We start from the raw sequence: 18,258 nt of genomic DNA, 5'->3' as shown, positions 1-18,258 counted from the left end.
GTATAACGCACCACAGAGAGCGTCTTCCTTCCACCCTTCCTTAGTGTAGAAAACTGGGAAAGCTATTTCCAAATATTGACATCACTACTGGGTAAGCAAGTCGATACCTTCTGAAACACGTGCCGTAACTGTAGTCAGAGATCTCTCCCCATCTCCCCTCCCACAGCCCTATTTTACGGAGAAGGAGAAGAGAAGTACCTGGGGGAAGCTGCATGGTTTTCCCGTACCCCGCAGCTGAGGACATGGCTTGACCCAGGGCCTGGTTAGAGCCCAAAGGCTGCTGAGCGCTGGAGGATTTCCCCGACGGAGCAGCTCGCTGCTTGGATTTGGACTCTTTGGAAGGCTTAGTCCAGACCAGGCTCTCCCCGACCTGCAGGGCAGCTCCCATCTTCTGGGCAACCTCCACCATCTTCTCGAGCAACAAAAAGAGGAGATCCTTGTAAACAGGAACACTTCAGACAACAATAAAGTCAACAACATCGCAAAAAAATAAAAATGAGCGCTGTGCAGAGCTAGCTACTGCCTCGGTGCTCGAGGGAAACATCTCTGCTAATTCATTCCCTTAATTAAGAGGGAATCTTGTCTTGCTGTGTATTGATTGAAGAACTGGGCTTCAAAGAGCAGAAATGAAGCAAGCAGCTCTCAGCAGGCGACTGCTCTGCTCGGAAAAGCTCATAAGCAGAATTTCTTCCTAATAATTGGACTCCAAAGTCAAATTTCCTCCTTGTTTGTTGCCAGTCGGAGCATGGCTACTTAGTTCCCACTGACAACTGTTAGGCACATACCTCAGGGTCAAAGTCAGGAGCGCTGCTCTCCTTCGCTGCATTGACCTTCTTCTCCATCTCCTGGTACTGGCAGAGGGCTCCCTTCTTGTCGCCCTGGTTGTACAGCAGGACGGCATAGTTCAGGTTGACAAGGGGGTTGCACCTGCAGAAAACGCAGAAGATGCATCGTGTTCGCTGTGGGAACAGACCCAAAATCAGACGAAGGGCTGCACAGCCAGTGGCCTTTTGGACCACGATAGAGTCCCGTGCGCTTGTTGAGAGCCAGGACCTGAGCTCAGCAAAGTATCTCAGTATCAACGAGAACATGAACAACTCTGCCAATTGCCTTACCCCCTGCGACAGCCGATTCTTTGCCCTTGGGGACCATCTCAGGACTATCTTTACTAAGTGCCCGGTCTCCCAGCCCCCAGCTGCTGGGGCAGGAAGAGCAGTGACAGGGGCTTTCATCATCCTGCGACAGCTGGTCTCTGCTCTGACGGATCTCAGGCCCAGTTTGCAGGAAAGCAGCTTGTCGTGGGACAGGGCAGTGGAACAGACTCACACTTATTGATTGTATTTTACAACCCAACGTGCTACAGCACACGCTGTTTGCATTTCATTTTCCTCGCTTCGTCTCTCATTCACCCAGTACAAGCGTACATAATTCCATGGACTGTTACAGAGGCACAGCAGGTGACAGCCATTAACGACGGGCTCGAAGAGAAGCCCAGCACCGCAGGTAACACTGTCACCCTGCAGTCCTGCCTCCCTTCCCAATGCAGAACAGCATATGAAGATTTCAAAAAGGCAGAATTGCTCCATATATTCTCATTTTCCACAGTATCCATTTTCTTCACTAGGATACATTAAGCCTGAACAGACACTTTTCATCTGGCATAGCCAGCAGCGTGAGCAAACTAAACCGGAGGGACAGAGTGAGCTGACTCCCGTGAAGCTCTCGGACCTCATCCTTCCTTAATTGCCCGACAAGCCACGCTCAACATACTGCTCTGACCATTCCTTCGCAGTCTGAATTTCACCCTTATTTTCTTGAAAGTAAGGTTATTACCTGACAAAGAAACGAAATGCACGAGGGCCACCGGCCCCAGCGCGGGAGCTCCTGCATGCACTCAGCTCATGCAGGCTGCGGGATGAGACCTGGCCGAGTAGAGGTGGCACTTGGCCGGAGCAGGGGACGTGCTGTCGAGGGATGCATGGAAGAGCCCTGTCTGACCGGAGCTGCACACATGTGTCACTGTGCACAGGTCAGCATGAGAGGCTTTGTACAGCTCCCTCCATAAATGAGAGCAAGGGACTGGTGCCCTCTCCTGGAGTCTGGCAGGGACAACTGGAGCCAGCCAAGGGCTCCAGCACCGTGCCCGGGGCTGAGACAGAGAGAGCAGCATCCTTTGGGAACAGCGCAGAAGGGAAGGCTGCTGCTGACACTGCTCAATAGATAGGGAGTGTCATCCGCGGGCCATGACTATCCATCCTGGGTAAGTTATATGACAGTGCTGCAAGAAAGACTATTGGAAGAAATCTGAAAGCATTTATAACCATTGGTTTTCCTTTAACTGAGGAACTGCAACACTGATCCTGCCACAAAAAAATACCCTCCTCACTGTCTTTCCCAAAGCAAAGGAACAATTGCATGAAAAAATAAACATCAAAACCCCATCTCTTCGGGAGGTGGGGGGGGATGTGTGCGGGAAGCCAAAAAAGAAAATACAAAAAACCAAGCCCACACAATACAACACTGAAAACCGAGATCAGACAGATCTGGGAACAGCCAGGTTTAAAACTAATTGAACCTTATCAAGCTAATTCGCCTTCAAGAGCTGAGAAGCAACATGACAGTCAGAAAAATCAATAGCTAAATAACCGCAGAAAGAAAGGAGAGCTATGGGTTAGGACCAGTACTAAGAAGAAACACTTTTTTTAAAGACTTTTTCCAAGATGCTTTCCATTCCAGACCCCAGCAGGGCACCTGGGCCAAATGTCACAGCACTGCTATAAAAGTATTTACGGCAATGGAAACAAACCCAGCCATCTTCATCCCAGCCAAACAGCTCATAATATGCCAGCAACGAAAGCCCGTGGGGACACGGATCCAGCCACACAATAACCAACTAAAATATACGGCACGTCAGCTGAACAAGTCTGGATGTTCCTCCCTGCAGTCCCTGGCAGTTGGCATCCATTTCTGCTTTGATGAGGGTTTATTTTTCCCAGGAAGACTATATAGCTGGAGCATCAGAGCGGTGCCAAATATTCAGGCGAAGTTGTAGAGCTAAATTTCTATTCCTTCTCTTGGATCAAAGCACGCAAATTCATGACTAAGCAGTCGGAGTAATCTTGAAGGTCCTGGCCTGCCTTGCCAGGCGTGGGAAGCTGGTCAGGAAAAGCCAGGCAAAGGAGCCGACGGGACGTAGAGCTGTTGGAACGAACGACCAAGGCATCATTGCAAAACGCTCTGGCGCAGCAAGACATTTATAAAACCTTTGACCATAGTTTGCACAAGTTCGGTTCCTCTGAGGAGGTTACACAGACCCACTGATGTTTGAAACAGATGGAAAAGTCATATTTAAACCTGTTTTGTAATTCTATGAAGAGGTTCAGTGCCAGACGTGTGCTGGCTGTACAGGGCTAACTCGCTGCCTGTGTGCAAGCCACAGAACTCCCAGTAAACACCTGAGAGCATTCCAGCACCTCTTCGCAGAGACAACTGCACTATGGTGTCAACCACTATTTTTTGATGTCTGCTGCCCTTTATTATGGGTTTAGGAACTTCCAGAATTCCAAAAATTAAGCCTAGGTTAGAGAGGACCAGCATCTTCTCGTGCCACCTTGTGGTAGCCACTGTGGCTGGAGAGAGTGTTGCTGGCAGAGGTCTGTCACCAGCGCACAGAGCGCGGGGCTCAGCAGTACTGTGCTGGCTGCTGCAAAGATTCCCAGTAAATCCGGGAGAAGAATCACTGCCTAATCACCTACCAGTTAAAAGCTGAAAAGCAAAAAAAAAAGAAAGGGAAAGAAAAGCAGACCCAGGGAGCCAAAGCTATTCATAAATTTGAGACCAATTTGTTTTGCTGACTGAAACGAACTGAAAGGTTCGTTTTAACAGTTCTGAAACCAAGTGCTTAGATTTTAAGAGCTAGATTGCAAACGCTGACATTGTTAACAAAATGGAGGGAAAAGGGCTACACTGCTGTCCTTTTATATGCTCTACACTAACTTCTTGCCCGCATTCTCCCAGCTAAAATCTTCCCTCTGCCCAAATCAGCACAGATTTTATCCCTCACTGCCTCTCACTGCCCTGCAGAGTGCTCAAACTTCGGGTTACAAACACTCTGGGATGACTGGTTTTCTTCTACTGAATCTGCTTCCCTGTGTAGAAATCTTCACTGGGATCCAAAATCATCACCACTGACTCACTGACTAAACAGCAAAATAAAAACCTGCTTCGGGTTGGTCTGAAACAAAATTTCCCTTTCATTTGTCAGAGCTGACCTGAATTTAAAAAAAAAAAAAAAAAGGGGGTGGTTTTCAAACAATGACTTGCACGGCTGCAGAAATAAAAATGTTTCACTCTTGCAAACCATTTAGGGTCAAAGCAGACAAAGCATGCAAAGGAAACCAGGGAGGGAGGGGGGCAAAGCAACGCCATCACACTGCCAGCCATGATGGAGACTTACTTGTCCAGCGCCACGGCTTGCTCATAGGAACGTTTCGCATTCTCAATGTCTTCTAGGTTTGTCAGAGCAACTGCCAAAGCAAAATGTACACACGCAAGCTGATGTTTCACAAGGGACTTCATTTTTAGGACAATTCTGAGTGTCGTTACATCATAAAGTAAGACGGTGCTCACATGGTTGTCCAGCCTGCTGCCAGGATTAACCTTACTAATGTCAATCCTGACAAATATTTGTCTTGCTTGATCCCAAAAGCGTCCAGTGCTGGAAATCCACAGCCACTCCTTAGGCAACCCAAACCCAAACTCTTACATGTACAAAACCTTTTCTAATGTTTAATTTGAATCTGACTGCAACAGAATCATAGAGGTCCCTAGGTTAGAAGGGACCTTTGAGATCATCTAGTCCAACTGTTGATTTTAATTAAACCTTCCTCTTCACCACAGAGACAGAACAGGCTATTCAGATGTTATACTTGTCAGTGATCTACTGGGGAACAGCTTCTTAGTATAGTCTTTATCCAATATTTGTTTACTTAGAATCATAGAATCACAGAATGCGTTGGGTTGGAAGGGACCTCTAAAGGCCATCTAGTCCAACCCCCCTGCAGTCAGCAGGGACAGCTTCAACTACATCAGGTTGCTCAGAGCCTCATCCAGCCTGGCCTTGAACGTCTCCAGGGATGGGGCCTCCACCACCTCTCTGGGCAACCTGGGCCAGCGTCTCACCACCCTCATTGGAAAGAACTTCTCCCTAATGTCTAATCTAAACCTGCCCTGCTCTAGTTTAAACCATTGCCCCTCGTCCTATCGCTACATGTCCTTGCAAACAGCCCCTCCCCAGCTTTCCTGTAGGCCCCCTTCAGGTACTGGAAGGGGCTCTAAGGTCTCCCCAGAGCCTTCTCTTCTCCAGGCTGAACAACCTCAACTCTCTCAGCCTGTCCTCACAGCAGAGGGGCTCCAGCCCTCGGATCATCTTCGTGGCCTCCTCTGGCCCCGCTCCAACAGGTCCATGTCCTTCTTGTGCCGAGGGCTCCAGAGCTGGACACAGCACTCCAGGTGGGGTCTCACCAGAGCAGAGTAGAGGGGGAGAACCACTTCTCTGGATCTGCTGGCCACAAACTTATTTCAGCCCAAACTTTCTGCCTCTATAACGTTGCATCCCCTCAGCTGGCTATCCCCTGGGGCTGGATATCAGAGCATTGCATACCTGCCAGGAGCATGTACAGCTCTCCCATCTTGGGCTGGAAGTTGATGGCAGCACTGAGGAAGTGGAAAGCAGAGGCGTACTGCTGCATCGTGAGGTGGACTAACCCCAAATTGTACAAGATCTTCCAATCAAAGGGAGCCAAGTAGTTTGCCCGCTTCAGACAGCTGATAGCCTTCAAAAAAGGAATAAGCGTGCTGTAATGCAGCCCACCCAGGACAGACCTCCTGTCTCTGACACAAGAGGAATCTTGTTCCTGCATGAAGTTAGCTACAGATGAAAAGGAAACCAGATACTTACTGCTACATATTTCTTCTTCCCGAAGAAGCACATCCCGATGTTGTTCCACAGCGGGGGGCTTTCAGGCACAGTGCTGGCTACCACCCTGTATTTGGAGAGGGCAACATCAAAATCTCCATGAGCCTGCATCATGCTGCCAGCTGCCAAGGTAGCCTGTGAGAGAAGATGAGGGACCAGCTGAGGAACTGCATTTCCCCAAACATAGCAAGAAGACAACAGGACAAAATTAATAAACTGAAAGCCATCTCAAGAGCAACCGTTTAACTTTTTCAGGTGTTTTCTTTTGGGGCTGCCAAGACCAGCAGTGGGGAGCAGATGGGGACTCTGGAATCTCCCAACACACAGCAGAAGACAGGGTAAAGAAGAGCCTGTTTCTTCCTGCGCCATCTCCATCATAACTGTCTTGGAAATATTGCAACCTGACAAGTGTTTAGAGTATGTTTTGGGGCAACAGTAGTATCTCCTAGTGTCTGAGTCTCTGAGAAGATCTAGGCACTGACAGTTTCTTTTCACCAGCAAGGACAGATAGGAAGAGTTCTGGTGCAAGTCAACTGGAGAGTAAAACATACACAAGCAAGACGTACGCAGCAAAGCTAGCCTACTTCACATCCACTGCCTGATACTGCAAATTAATGGAAATATGCATGGAGAAAAAAAGCAAGTGCTCGCAACACGCTATATTTAGACCACACTAGTTAAGTCCCTTATAATATTTCACAGTGACAAGTAAAATTTGTAAGTGTAAAAGTGTTTTCACAACAACATTCAGCTTGCATTCATGTATCGTTCGTCAACGCCACATTTCAATACTCTCCATCGTTAACATCGTCCAGAAGGAAGAAGAGGCAGAGAGAAATGAGGTAACATGGCTAAAAAGGGAAGCAGTTTCACAGTCAGGAATGAACCCCAGATGCCAAGCTCGGCCTTCCAGACCAGAGCCAAGGAAAAGTCACATGTCTATGCAGGAAGTGTATACAGCACAGAGTTATTAGCAGACAGAAAAATAATACAACGGAATATCACCTGCATCTGTGCTCCCTATCTAGGAGTCACAGGGTCCCAGGAAGATCTCTTGGGGTTTTTGAAACAATGTCTAGAACATCTTCCTTGCAAAGTAAATACTATGTTTTTTAATTTGTTTGCGACTTCAGATTAAAAACCAAAGGGATCAATTTAACATCTCATATCCTGTCCCCTCCCCTTTCCCTACCTCCACACACATCCAACTCCCTACCCAGGGAAAGGTCCCAGAAATGTATTTTGGAGAAAGCTTTCTGGGCATGATCCTTTCCAGCCTCTCCAGGCTAAGACCCTGGCAAAGCTCTCATCCTGGAATTAGCTTTAAGAGGTGTCTCATCATTATTCAGCTGGTTTGTTTCCACTCCTCATGATACCTTGTAGTTGCCTGGGTCATAAGTGAGCGCGTTTCCAAGGTGTTCAAAAGCCTTCTGGTAATCCCCAAGCTGGGAAAAGAAGTAAATAAGCATCAGAAATTTGGGAATAAGGGGGGTTAAGAAGAAGAGTGCATACTTTTGGGGCACTAGAATTTCTGGTTCAATTAAATATTCAGAAAAGTGAATTTTACAGTACCCCACTACACACACATGTTCTTGTTTGATAATTTACAAAACAGATTCTAAAAATTTATTTTGCTGGGCTGGATTCAATGTTCTGACCAAAGCAAAGTTTTCCATATATTTTGTGCTCTGACCCTTCTATACAGGAGCGAGCTTTGGGTTGATACTTCTCTGCTTCTTTCCCTCTTTCAGAAAAGAGACTATAAACGGCTACTCTGCACATCCTCAATTCCCTCACCACAACTTTCTCACTCCCCAAGGCATTCTGTTCATGAGGAAAAGTCTCCCCTTGTCTTCTAACAGACTGCAAGTGTTAGTGGGCACGACTGTGTCCAGATATAAGCACACAGCTGCTTAGAATCCCTTAAATCCTATTGTTTTCAATTGAGTTATGCCAGAATTGTACCAGTCCAAACAGGATAAAATTCTGGATACTGGTGTCCTTTTTTGGTCACAAAAATGGGTAAGAAGCCCATCTGTCAATTCGACATTTACACTGACGCATCACAGTCCAGCACCTTCTGTAATTAACAGCAAGTGGGAAAGCTGTAGAAGCATCTTCGAAACTCCTGAAGGTGGGCACGTACCCAGAGAGACACGACAAAGAGCGAACAAATCACAGACCAGAGACCCGGGAGGTTAATGTACAGGGCGAATACTCACACTACTTCTGTCTTACAGATACCCCTTCCCATGTCGTATTCCCTTCTAAATCTATACATACCCACTTAAGACATCCAAGGCTCCTACTGGATTTCCCTACCTCTGGAGCAAGGCAGTGTTTTTCAAGACCTACATTTTATTCCCTATATTTCCCTATATTAGGGAAATGCTTAAGGGGCTTTCCAAATCAGCTCTTGGTGCGAGTTTTCCAGCCCATCAGTCCTTTCAGGCAATACTGCCTATTCTTCTTTGCTTGTTCACTCTTTTGGAAGCTTACTTTTGGAATAATCAGACCGTCCTTCCCATACATTTCACAGACCCAAGTGATAAGCATGCCTTTGTTATTTAAATCGATTCCGGTTTTCTTCTACGGTGCATTAACGCTAACAATTTCATGGCTGCTTTCGTAGGCGAATAACTTGCTAGACTCTTGCTGCAGAAGCAAGGTAATGACTAGTCGTGTTTTGTTATACTTGGAGGATTTATAACAGAATTAGGGCGGTTGCCAAACAGAATTCCTGGTCTGGCTCAGGTCCAGGGAATCAACTTGCTTTTAGCAGCAAAAGGAAAAAAGAAGATAGCAAAAAGCAAGCTCTGTCATGTTAAATGCAGTCTTTAGAGAAACGTGTGCAAGTCATAGGAAGGCGGATAGAGATTAACTCAATAAAAAGCCCTTGGTTATTTTGGAAATAATTAAGTTCACGTAATAGCGAACAGTCTTCAGTACCTGCAAGTAAAGCAACCCCAGTGTTGTAAGGAGGTCTGTGTTTTCTGGAGAAAACCTGTAATACAAAAGCCAGAGAGCTGCGTTGTTTATCAGCCCTTCTAGAACAGGGTAAAAACAGAACATGGAATTATGATGCTACATTATACTAGTATCACTCCAGGAAATTAGCTGTTATTATTAAACACAAATATCAGAACAATTGCCATCATGGGGACCTCCTTTGAACAATATTACACCTAAGCTTTCAAAATGTCTTCTAGATATAAATGAGAAGTCAACACAGCTCTGTAAAATAGATCTGGATGCATAATAAGATAATGTGGTTCTTCTAAGCTTCAAAGAGAGTATGCATCAGCGACCTGGAAATACGAAATGGGATTTTTCCATCCTCTCCCACAAACCGCCCTCTTGGGCCATGTAGGACAGGCAATCCTCTGCATTTCTGATGGATCCTACGCACACTCACTGTCAGATTTTTAATTCACCCTACAAAAAGACTACAAACCTGGTTTCACAGACCAGCTGTGGAGTGCTCACCGCGGCTCTGTGCTACGCTGCAGCCCACAGCCTGGAGTGCTCAGAGAGGCACTATCTGCTAATGTGTCCCTGGCCATACACATCGCTTCATTCAGCACAAAAAAAGCTTGAAAAAGTATGTCCCAAGGGCTTCCAAGTGCTTTACGCAACTCCCAATCCTTCACTGCCAGTATGAGGGTTCACACAGCAATGTTGTGAACCCTTTTAAAAGCAACGCCTTTCCCAGCAGCTTTTGAAGACATAAATAGTATGAAAGCAACAACCAAAAAGAAAAAGTGGACACACTGTATTTGTGGCCTCACTCACCTTAACAGCAGTAAGTTTTCAATTCCTTGCTATCGAGACTTTAGAAATCTAAAATGCACCTCACAGTGGCACCTTTACACCTCAACCAGAACAAAACCACCTGATGGTATATAAACACAGAGCAACAAGAGGCTATCCTGGAGCTGGTAACAGCAGGCAAAATGTAATAGGCAAATGAGAACAAAAACAACAAAAAAGAAAAAAAACAGGAGTGAGGAAGAAGGGAGGGCAAGGGGGCACCAAGATAAGAAATATAAACCTGGTAAGACGCTTAGCAAGGATTATTTATGTAATAAACATTCTAGATTAGTCCAAAAGTTTACCCAACCCAATAGACTGTCAGACAGCAGTCCAAAGCAGATGTGCAAGGAAACAGCATGTGAAAAGACCTGGTACAAAATGTAGACCCTGCACTGGCTTGCGGCATGCTCCTGCTTTTCTTTAGTGTTTGCCTCCATTACAAAACTCTGTTTAAAAGCATTGGTAAATCAGATGCTTGGGAATGCCCTAAGACAAGATAGATGGGTACTGAGAAACAGTGACGGGGTGGGAGAGACTCACTGTGAACCAACCCATCTCTAGCCTGCCTACTCGCAGGCTCTCAAACATAAATCACTCCAAGCGAAAACAGCATGTGAAACCCAGCAACTGATTTTTGACAGACGATCAGGGTTAGAGAGACACCCGGGGTTAGATCTTTTTTGGTAGATAAACCTTTGGGATTGAGGAAGTCAGTTTTGGATGGGTTTGCTCCCAGGCATCTCTGTCCATTTGTTTTTCCACTTTTTTTTGGCAGACCTTCAAACAGCTACCTTCTTCCCTGACACATTGTCAGCAGGAGGAGGACTACAGCTGAGAGCCGAGACAGCTGAAGAGCTTGAAAGTGCCAGCTTTGCACAGAGACACTATAATTACCATTAGCTTTTTAATCATGTCCTCAATTCAGATCTGGGACACCAATCAAATTTCTCCTGGCACAGGATGGGACGTGGGCAGATAGAAAAAGGGATATATTCTTACTCTACGGCTTTCTTATAGACTTCAATGGCTTTATCTGTCTCCCCCTCCAATAGGTGAATTTTCCCCAGCATCATGTAAGTCAGATCATGTCTGTTGAGCTCCAGGGCATTGTTGAGCTGGTCTCGTGCCTAAACACACAACAACAGAGAATAAAAAAAAAAAAAAATAATAAGTGATTACAGAGTCCTCAGTGAAGCAATAGCCCAAGAGCAATCCCCAGCTGCTAGCGAAAGGGAACAGCTAACACCCCCTGAGCTCGGAGAACCCTGCTAGCAAAACCCAGCCCAGCTAATTGTTGAAACGAGTTCTGCATCAGGACCCATGTGCTTTTAGGGACAGAAAAAGGCAACGTGGCGTGCTTCAAGCCAAGAGAAGAGGCAATGACCTCCCAAGGAGGAGAGAAGCATGGGCCTGTTCCTGAATTTGAATTTGTTTGGTTTGAGGGAATCTCCGGATTTGTCAGGTTAACAGGTACATTACAGTTTATTCTTCGCTAAAATGCTTATTCCAGCAAAGAGCACGGATTGCCAAGTAAACAAGAGGAGTGAATCAGCTCTTGTCAGGCACACACCAATCCCCTCCAACAGGAGACACCTGGAAGCATGTCTTCCTTTTACTTCCTCAGGCCCAGCCAGCAGGACAGAAAAGTATGTTCGCTGTCTCTGAACACAAGATATATTAGAAAGACAAATGCTGACACAGTAATGGAATTTTGCAATACGAGATATCTATTACCGGCAACTACTGAAGGAAGAGACAGCCATCCCCAAGGGCTTCGTTATATTTCAGACATCCTCATGGAAGTATTGCTGCCCAGGGTGACCGGTACATCTCAGACTTACGGAGAAGCTGAGAAGTCAGCAGGTTCCAGTTTGGAAGGCGTTACTGCAGATAACAAAGCCCAAGTATGAACTCCAGAGTTCTTGCTTTACAGCCATGCCTCGATCAAGGAATGCAGCAGGGGTTTGCTGCAAGGACCACAGCACCCCACCAGAAAGAGCAGCAGGGAGCGGTTGGGCCAAAGTGAGGAGTTTTCTAAAAATGCTGTTTTTTCCTTTACAAAGTGACCCCAGAGGATCCGAGACAGCTTGGTGCTCACCACGAGCACCTGGGGCAGAGTTAAGTGAAGAGCTGGATATGGCGGGCTCAGACCTGGGAACAAAACTCCATTTCAGGCCTCCAAGAAGTTCTTTATTAGCTACAAAGCTAATGAAGTTAGTGCTCCCCACACTGCAGCTATGCTCTTTTGTGACTTTTGCTCCAGGCTTGGTGACACAGGAGCAAATAAATCTTTTCCATGGAGGAAAAAAGGTGCCTGTTGCACCTCCAGCAAACCAACCCTGTAACTCTTCTCGCTGAATCCTGCCAGACCGAAGGGAAGGCAAGTTTTCCTTCAGAAACTCTCTGCATGAGGTGCAGCAGTCTGAGCTGTATGCTGGGGAAACGGTTTGGGTCTTCACCATCACGCTTCTCTTTCTTCAAGAAGACGGAACTGGCACGCTGTACGGATAACTGCTCCTCACAAAACCAGCAGTGTTTATGGTTCTAGTTTTAAAAGGCTCGGAAAGAGAAGCAGCTCTTGTTGGGGCACAGCTGGCTTTCTGTCTAGTTTGCGGCAGCTCTTTGAGGTTTCTCAAACATTCCCTTTAAAACCAGAAATGCTCTCTGAAAAATCCTAGTTCAGAAAGAGCCTCCTGGCCAGCAACAAGGCTCACCTCAGTGTCACTCTGATCCAACTTCGCAATCTTGCGGCCGACTCAAAGTAATTCAACATGCAAACGGGAACAGAGGCAACTCACAAACTTTTGCTCCCAGAAACAAACGCTGAAGCTAAAAACCTTCCTTAATGCCTATCACTGCAAATGACCCACTTCAAAATACCAGCGAGAGTGAAATTTCTGGGAATTCTGCTTCCCGTTTGTCAGGCAGATAAGAGGAGTATTTGCATTACCTTGTTGAAGTGTTTCAGGTACATGTAGCACACACCCAGGTTGTGGCTGATCTCCTGTAAAAAAACACAACAAAACCCCCAAAACCAAATCAGCATGAGGTCTGAGACACGTGCTACACAATCTGTCAGTGCTAACAGTCATCGCTGAGCTGGACGGGGAGACCCCTGTGCCTGCCCACACCCTTCTGGCTTTGTACATCAAGTAAACCTATACATTCAAGTTGCTTCTGGAACCTGCAGAGTTTAAGTGTGATTGTACACAAAAGACTAGAGGCCACCGAGATAGAAATGTAGCAATGGCGATGGTCTCTTTGGAGAAGAAGGAGCAAAGACCGGTTTCTTCCCTGAGATGTGATTCAGTTCCCAGGGAGATCTCTGAAGCTAGGTAAGTTGGCTTCTGGGTGGCTCTCAATCTAGCTGTACGGTCATTAGGGTACGCAAAATGCTGCACCCAGCTGAACAAAATGTGACGATGTTCCTAATTTTCCTAGAAGTTGAGCACCAGAAGGGTTGATATCCCTCTGGCATCTTAAACAATTTTGCACCAGAGTAGAAAGATCCCTTAGGGATACTAACTACTCTGGTGACGCTGTGGGGAAGAATCATGCCTCTAATTCATCGCCAGTACTTTAACAGACAAGCTACTTGCCACCTTCCCCACCCTGGCACATTTCGGGGAGCTGAAAAGCAAGGTCCACTAGTTCCTCATTTCTATTCTGGTGAGCATTTCACTGCTTCATCAGTTCAGACAGCCTTGACCTTTAAGAAGAAACTCTCTTATTTCCTCATCAACCCTCTTAGAATGATATTCTCCTCCACACAGTCTCTCCAGTTGTGGAGAACAGTAATGATGAATCAGTAACTCCTGGTTACTGCAGCTCGCAGAATGAGACAGCGCAAGGGAAGAGCACAGGCTGGCTCCACTTCCAGTGCTGAGCCTGGTGTGCGAAACAGGTAATCAAAATACCCACTGAACCCTGCCTGCTGTGGCTGTAAATAAGGTTTTTAGGCATGCTGAGCACATACTGCAGGTAGCCTGGTTAGCTAAGGGAGTGCAGACTTGAGAGAAGACCCACGGTATAAAAGGTTTCTGAGCTGTCTGGCACAGGATAAGTTGAATAATACCGAACGTATCCTTGTATCAAGTCTGAATTTGAGATGTACTGAGCAGCAGAAGTACGGCTAAAGCCAACGAGTACCTGATGTCTTAGGGAATGAGATCACACGCAGCAAGTCTATCTTAGAAACAACACTTCTGCAGGCAAAACACTCACCTGCAGAAGGCTGCCCACAGCTAACGGCAAGCCACGTCCTCTCTCCTCTCACCCACTGTCACACGTTTCCCTTTGCAATGCTCTTCCTTCACTTTTTGACTTCTTATATAGAAGACCTAATTTAATTATTGCTCCTGTAGCCACCAGACTAAGTTTTGCCAAAATAGGTAATGCTTGGTAGGTAACAAGCCACCCTCTCAGCTAGTTTGAGGGTAATCTTTTTCAATGGTGTTTTGCATTATAAAAAGATGCCCAATTACTCAAGCAAGTTTTAATGATAACTGAGGGTTTCCAAACAGGGAGCTACTTCCCATATTTTCCTTAACGTAATTTAGCTCTTTGTACTATACACAGCTATGTTAATACTAACACTTTGCAAAGCTCAAACATGTTGTTCGATTCTGTGTGTCCCAAGACCAGGGGTGGGATTTTGCAGGCAGAAATGATGCCTTGCTCCTGTGATCCCAGCCAGAGGCTGCAGAGGCCCGTCCATGCTAAAAGTCAACGTCTCTCAGCCCTGCAGCTCCTCCTCTGCTCAGAGTGCGGGCAGTAGCAGCTCACCTCCGCCTGGAACAAGTTCGCAGCCGGTTTCATAAAACTGCAGAAACATCTGCACACTACAATAATCTGCAAGTCACTGAAACACTTACCCAGTCCTTTTCATCGAGTTTGGCTGCTTCATTGTACACTTCAATGGCTGCCTTGTGTTTCCCCAAAAGAAACCTGTGAAAGCATTTCAATTTTTATTTTTTCTTGATCTGAAACCCTGCTGTGCAACCACTATCACCTTTGCCAGTGAGAAATGATGCTATTTGCTAGTTCTGCAGAGACCTGTGTGAGGAGCCCTGAGAAGTTTACAATCTCAGCGATACTACAGCCTGAGCACTGCTCCCTTTCAGGGCCGAGGTCATCAATCCTGCGAGATGCTGAGGCGCTCCCTGACGTTACTGGAGATGCAAGGAATGAATTCACAGGCTCTGCAGTCTGCCTTTGTCTCAAAGGAATAAGAGAGGTGATCTAACTGGGCACCCAGAAAGGGGTCCGTAGGGCAAGTTTACACAGCTCAAGTCAGCGCCCTGAGCTCTGGAGCTAGAGATCAGCGTGTTACGTCTCTGTTTACAGCACAAAGAAAAAGAAAATAAAATGGCAGCCAGGCAGATAATAGAGATTCTGCTTTTAAGGGTAGCCTACGCTTCTGGAAGCCAATTCAAGTGTTGATAAGGAGGAAGCATGTTTGGACTTCAGCAGCCTGGGATTTCGCTTGATGCCTGGGCGAAAAACAAAACATGGAAGGTCCTGGGTGGCACATCAAAGAGAAACAATAAAACACCACTCACAGCGATCGTGCCACCTGCTTGAGGTTGTCAGCGCTCCGAGGGTTCAGAATGGAACATGTCTGAAAAAGTTCAAGAGATTCTTGAATTTTCCCCTCCAAGCGAAATATCAAAGCTGTAAGACAACATATAGCAGGCAAATTAGTCCATTATCTGCAGGAAAAATGCGCCTCTCTGACAGCAGGGAAAGAAGGGAGAGCACAGATAGATTAAAACAACACTTATTTCGTCTTCCCCCTCCTGCAGCAACCTCAGGCAGAAGCTGTGTCTGAGGGCAGAACGACAACGCATGCAAAGGACTCGTGCTTGCTTGGAAAAATTCCTGTTCTTCAGAGCAAAGGCAGATTTAAACCCTGGCAAATTGCTCATTAAGACACAGTCTGGATTTCCACCCCCCCGCCCCAGCCTCTACAGGCTGTTGTATGTTCTTGGCCAACAAATTTCTGCTGTTCCCCATCACAACACTTTGAATTGCAATGCCAGGTTTTAGGCACATTTTTTAGGGGACAGAGGGCAGGACAAGAGGAAGATGATGCTTAAAGCAAAGAGGAAGACAACAGTCACCTCGGCAGACAGCTCTAACAGAAAACAGGCATCTGTGATACAATCAAACACACAACCCAAGCACACGCCAACACACTGAAGGCCAAGAGCCCACAGTCCAAGGAGGAACCGGTGACAAACTCATCGATAGGGACAAAACAGAAAATCTAATCTGCCCATCCATGTGAAAATCCCAAACTTCTAAACCAGACCTGGCAAGCAGAAAAAAAGCCAACCTTTTTTTTATATATATATATATATAAATATATATATATATATATATATATAAAAATAAACTTTATATGTTTCTATCATCTTTTCCCCTTCTTATCATTCACTGAATCTCAAATCAGAAGTAACTTGCTTTAGCAAAATTAAGACTTTTGGAGGCCTCTTGTGACATACCTTGAACGTAGACTGCATATTCGCACAGCCCATGAGACTCCTGGAGCTGCTCTTTGATGACAGCCTGAAACAAGAAAGTGCAGCGAGTACGTACCAAACACGGACTCCCTCACCGAAAAGCCCATTAGCTGGTTCACTATTACCCCATTCCTAAACTGCAGCATGGCAACTTTCAGAAGAACATAAACCCTTCAAATATTTTAATAAAGGCAGTCCCTATGGAAGAAAATCGATTTCTGACTGACCAAATACTTTCTTCAGCCTTGATTTGGGGGATTTTTTGTATGTGCTACATACACTTGTGCTGTAGCTGTGCTTATTGCAGAATGCCCTAAAATAACTTGAATTCAACCATCATGCAACACGTTGATGGACACAGTTCTACCTTTTGTGATCATAAAGGTGGTATCACACAATACATGACAACTACAACACTCATTTAATCAGAGTTTGTGCTTGCAAAAGTCAGTATTACTACAGAATTTGTGGCTAGTTACTGCAATATACTATATTAAAATGCTGTAAGAGTGGCAAACTGTCATTATTTTAACAGAGATAATGACAGATATTCAGTTTCCGTTACAGAAACCACAGCCCCACGTATAATAAAGGCACCGGACTGCAGCTGGGACAGCTACAAGAGCGCACAGAAGAGTGCAAGCTCCTCACTGTGTGTGAAGAGCACTGTGCCAGGAATACTGTAGCCCTTTTAGTATTTCTCCGTTCATTCCTATTACCAAAGATAATTAGATATTACCTGGGGAAAATGCCACAAGGAATCTCTGAAAGCATCCTCTGCTGATAAGCGTATCTACTCTAGGCTCTTTGTGAAGAAATAAATTGAATTGGAGCAACTGCAGCTGAGTCAATGAAAGCCAAATGAACAAATGACGAGTACATGGGAAAAGGAAGGGGAAAAAAAACTGATGAAAATGTAAATTCTTGCTGGCTGCATTCATGCGGCTTACTGTTTGGGGTGCGAGGGCAGCCTGCCTATATTCCACAGTCACACATGACCCGAAATTATAGAACTGGTTGAAAAGACTGACCTTTGGGAGGATGAGCACTGTGGCTATGAACCAAGAGCATCATTTCTGCTCTGAGACTCCTCTTTTGCTTGGAAGTGGAAGAGACAAGTGGGGAAAAGAAATATTTGTGGGCTAACAATAAGCTGGTGCTCTTCTGGCACTTCTGTCAAGTGTGTGATCAGTACCAGCAACCCCTGCCTCCGAGACGAATATAAATGAAGGACCTGAAAACAAGGAGGAAACCTGAACCTCCAATATAGCACATAGAAGGAAAGCTGGGTGAAGGCAAGAAGGGTTATTATTGAGAATCCTCACTCGTAAAAAGAAAACAAAGGACATGAAAGAAAAGGAAGAACAAGTCTAGGCTGCGCTTCCCAGCCAATCTGTATCTGGTAATATATCTATATTATACTCTGTACAAAGTACATTATTATATGACACTCAGCTTAGACATAACCAAGCATCTCCTGAATACGGATACTCTACATTGCTCCATCTACATAAAACCGGCTTCTCAGAGCAAGAGAGGGCAATAGAGAGCTATCTTTTAGAGAGATCTGATTAATTCTATAAGCCCTAAAAAATCCCATGGCAAAAGGCCTTGAGCTGAGAAATATGATCCGTAATCCCAGCTTTCCCTCCCAAGTTTATTTAACTCACCAACAGAATTTAGACATGCTGGCAGGAGACCAACCAGCACGAGCGATTTTAATTAATTAAAAGCATCTGGTAATTTTAATAATTCCTTCCTCACACATAACAGAAGCGGAAGATTTCTGTTGTGAAAAAGCGGTTAGGGGGCAGGGCTGGAATTGATGCTGCAAGCAGAAAACACAGTTTATTCGCTTTGCATGTGAAGAGCGAGAGCCGAGTGATGCTCAGTGCTTAGCAGGGCCTGTCCCCTGGCTCCCCCCACCCCTCTCTGCCTGCGCCA

The 18,258-nt window shown here is 45.7% G+C and overlaps 1 protein-coding gene across 11 annotated transcripts in view; it reads right to left on the bottom strand.

The window, feature by feature from the left end:
• The window catches only part of BBS4 (Bardet-Biedl syndrome 4), a 49,735-nt gene that overhangs the window by 9,783 nt on the left and 21,694 nt on the right, over positions 1-18,258 (bottom strand). For 4 of the 11 annotated variants that reach the window (XM_054213720.1, XM_054213712.1, XM_054213713.1 and 1 more), the window contains 12 exons: positions 16,297-16,360; positions 15,352-15,410; positions 14,665-14,737; positions 12,741-12,794; positions 10,790-10,917; positions 8,927-8,981; positions 7,354-7,422; positions 5,960-6,112; positions 5,663-5,834; positions 4,457-4,526; positions 786-927; positions 199-409 (listed from right to left, as the gene is read on the bottom strand). In XM_054213720.1, coding sequence (XP_054069695.1) covers positions 199-409; positions 786-927; positions 4,457-4,526; positions 5,663-5,834; positions 5,960-6,112; positions 7,354-7,422; positions 8,927-8,981; positions 10,790-10,917; positions 12,741-12,794; positions 14,665-14,737; positions 15,352-15,410; positions 16,297-16,360 — 1,250 coding nt within the window. Of the gene's footprint in view, positions 1-198; positions 410-785; positions 928-4,456; positions 4,527-5,662; positions 5,835-5,959; positions 6,113-7,353; positions 7,423-8,926; positions 8,982-10,789; positions 10,918-11,524; positions 11,675-12,740; positions 12,795-14,664; positions 14,738-15,351; positions 15,464-16,296; positions 16,361-17,345; positions 17,549-18,258 lie in introns of those variants that run through there. The other 7 variants (XM_054213715.1, XM_054213717.1, XM_054213722.1 and 4 more) reach the window with 6 other exon arrangements.

This window comes from Rissa tridactyla, chromosome 9 (genome assembly GCF_028500815.1).
Source record: "Rissa tridactyla isolate bRisTri1 chromosome 9, bRisTri1.patW.cur.20221130, whole genome shotgun sequence".
In the NCBI taxonomy this organism is placed as follows: domain Eukaryota; kingdom Metazoa; phylum Chordata; class Aves; order Charadriiformes; family Laridae; genus Rissa; species Rissa tridactyla.
This window is presented reverse-complemented; position numbering and strand designations above follow the sequence as displayed.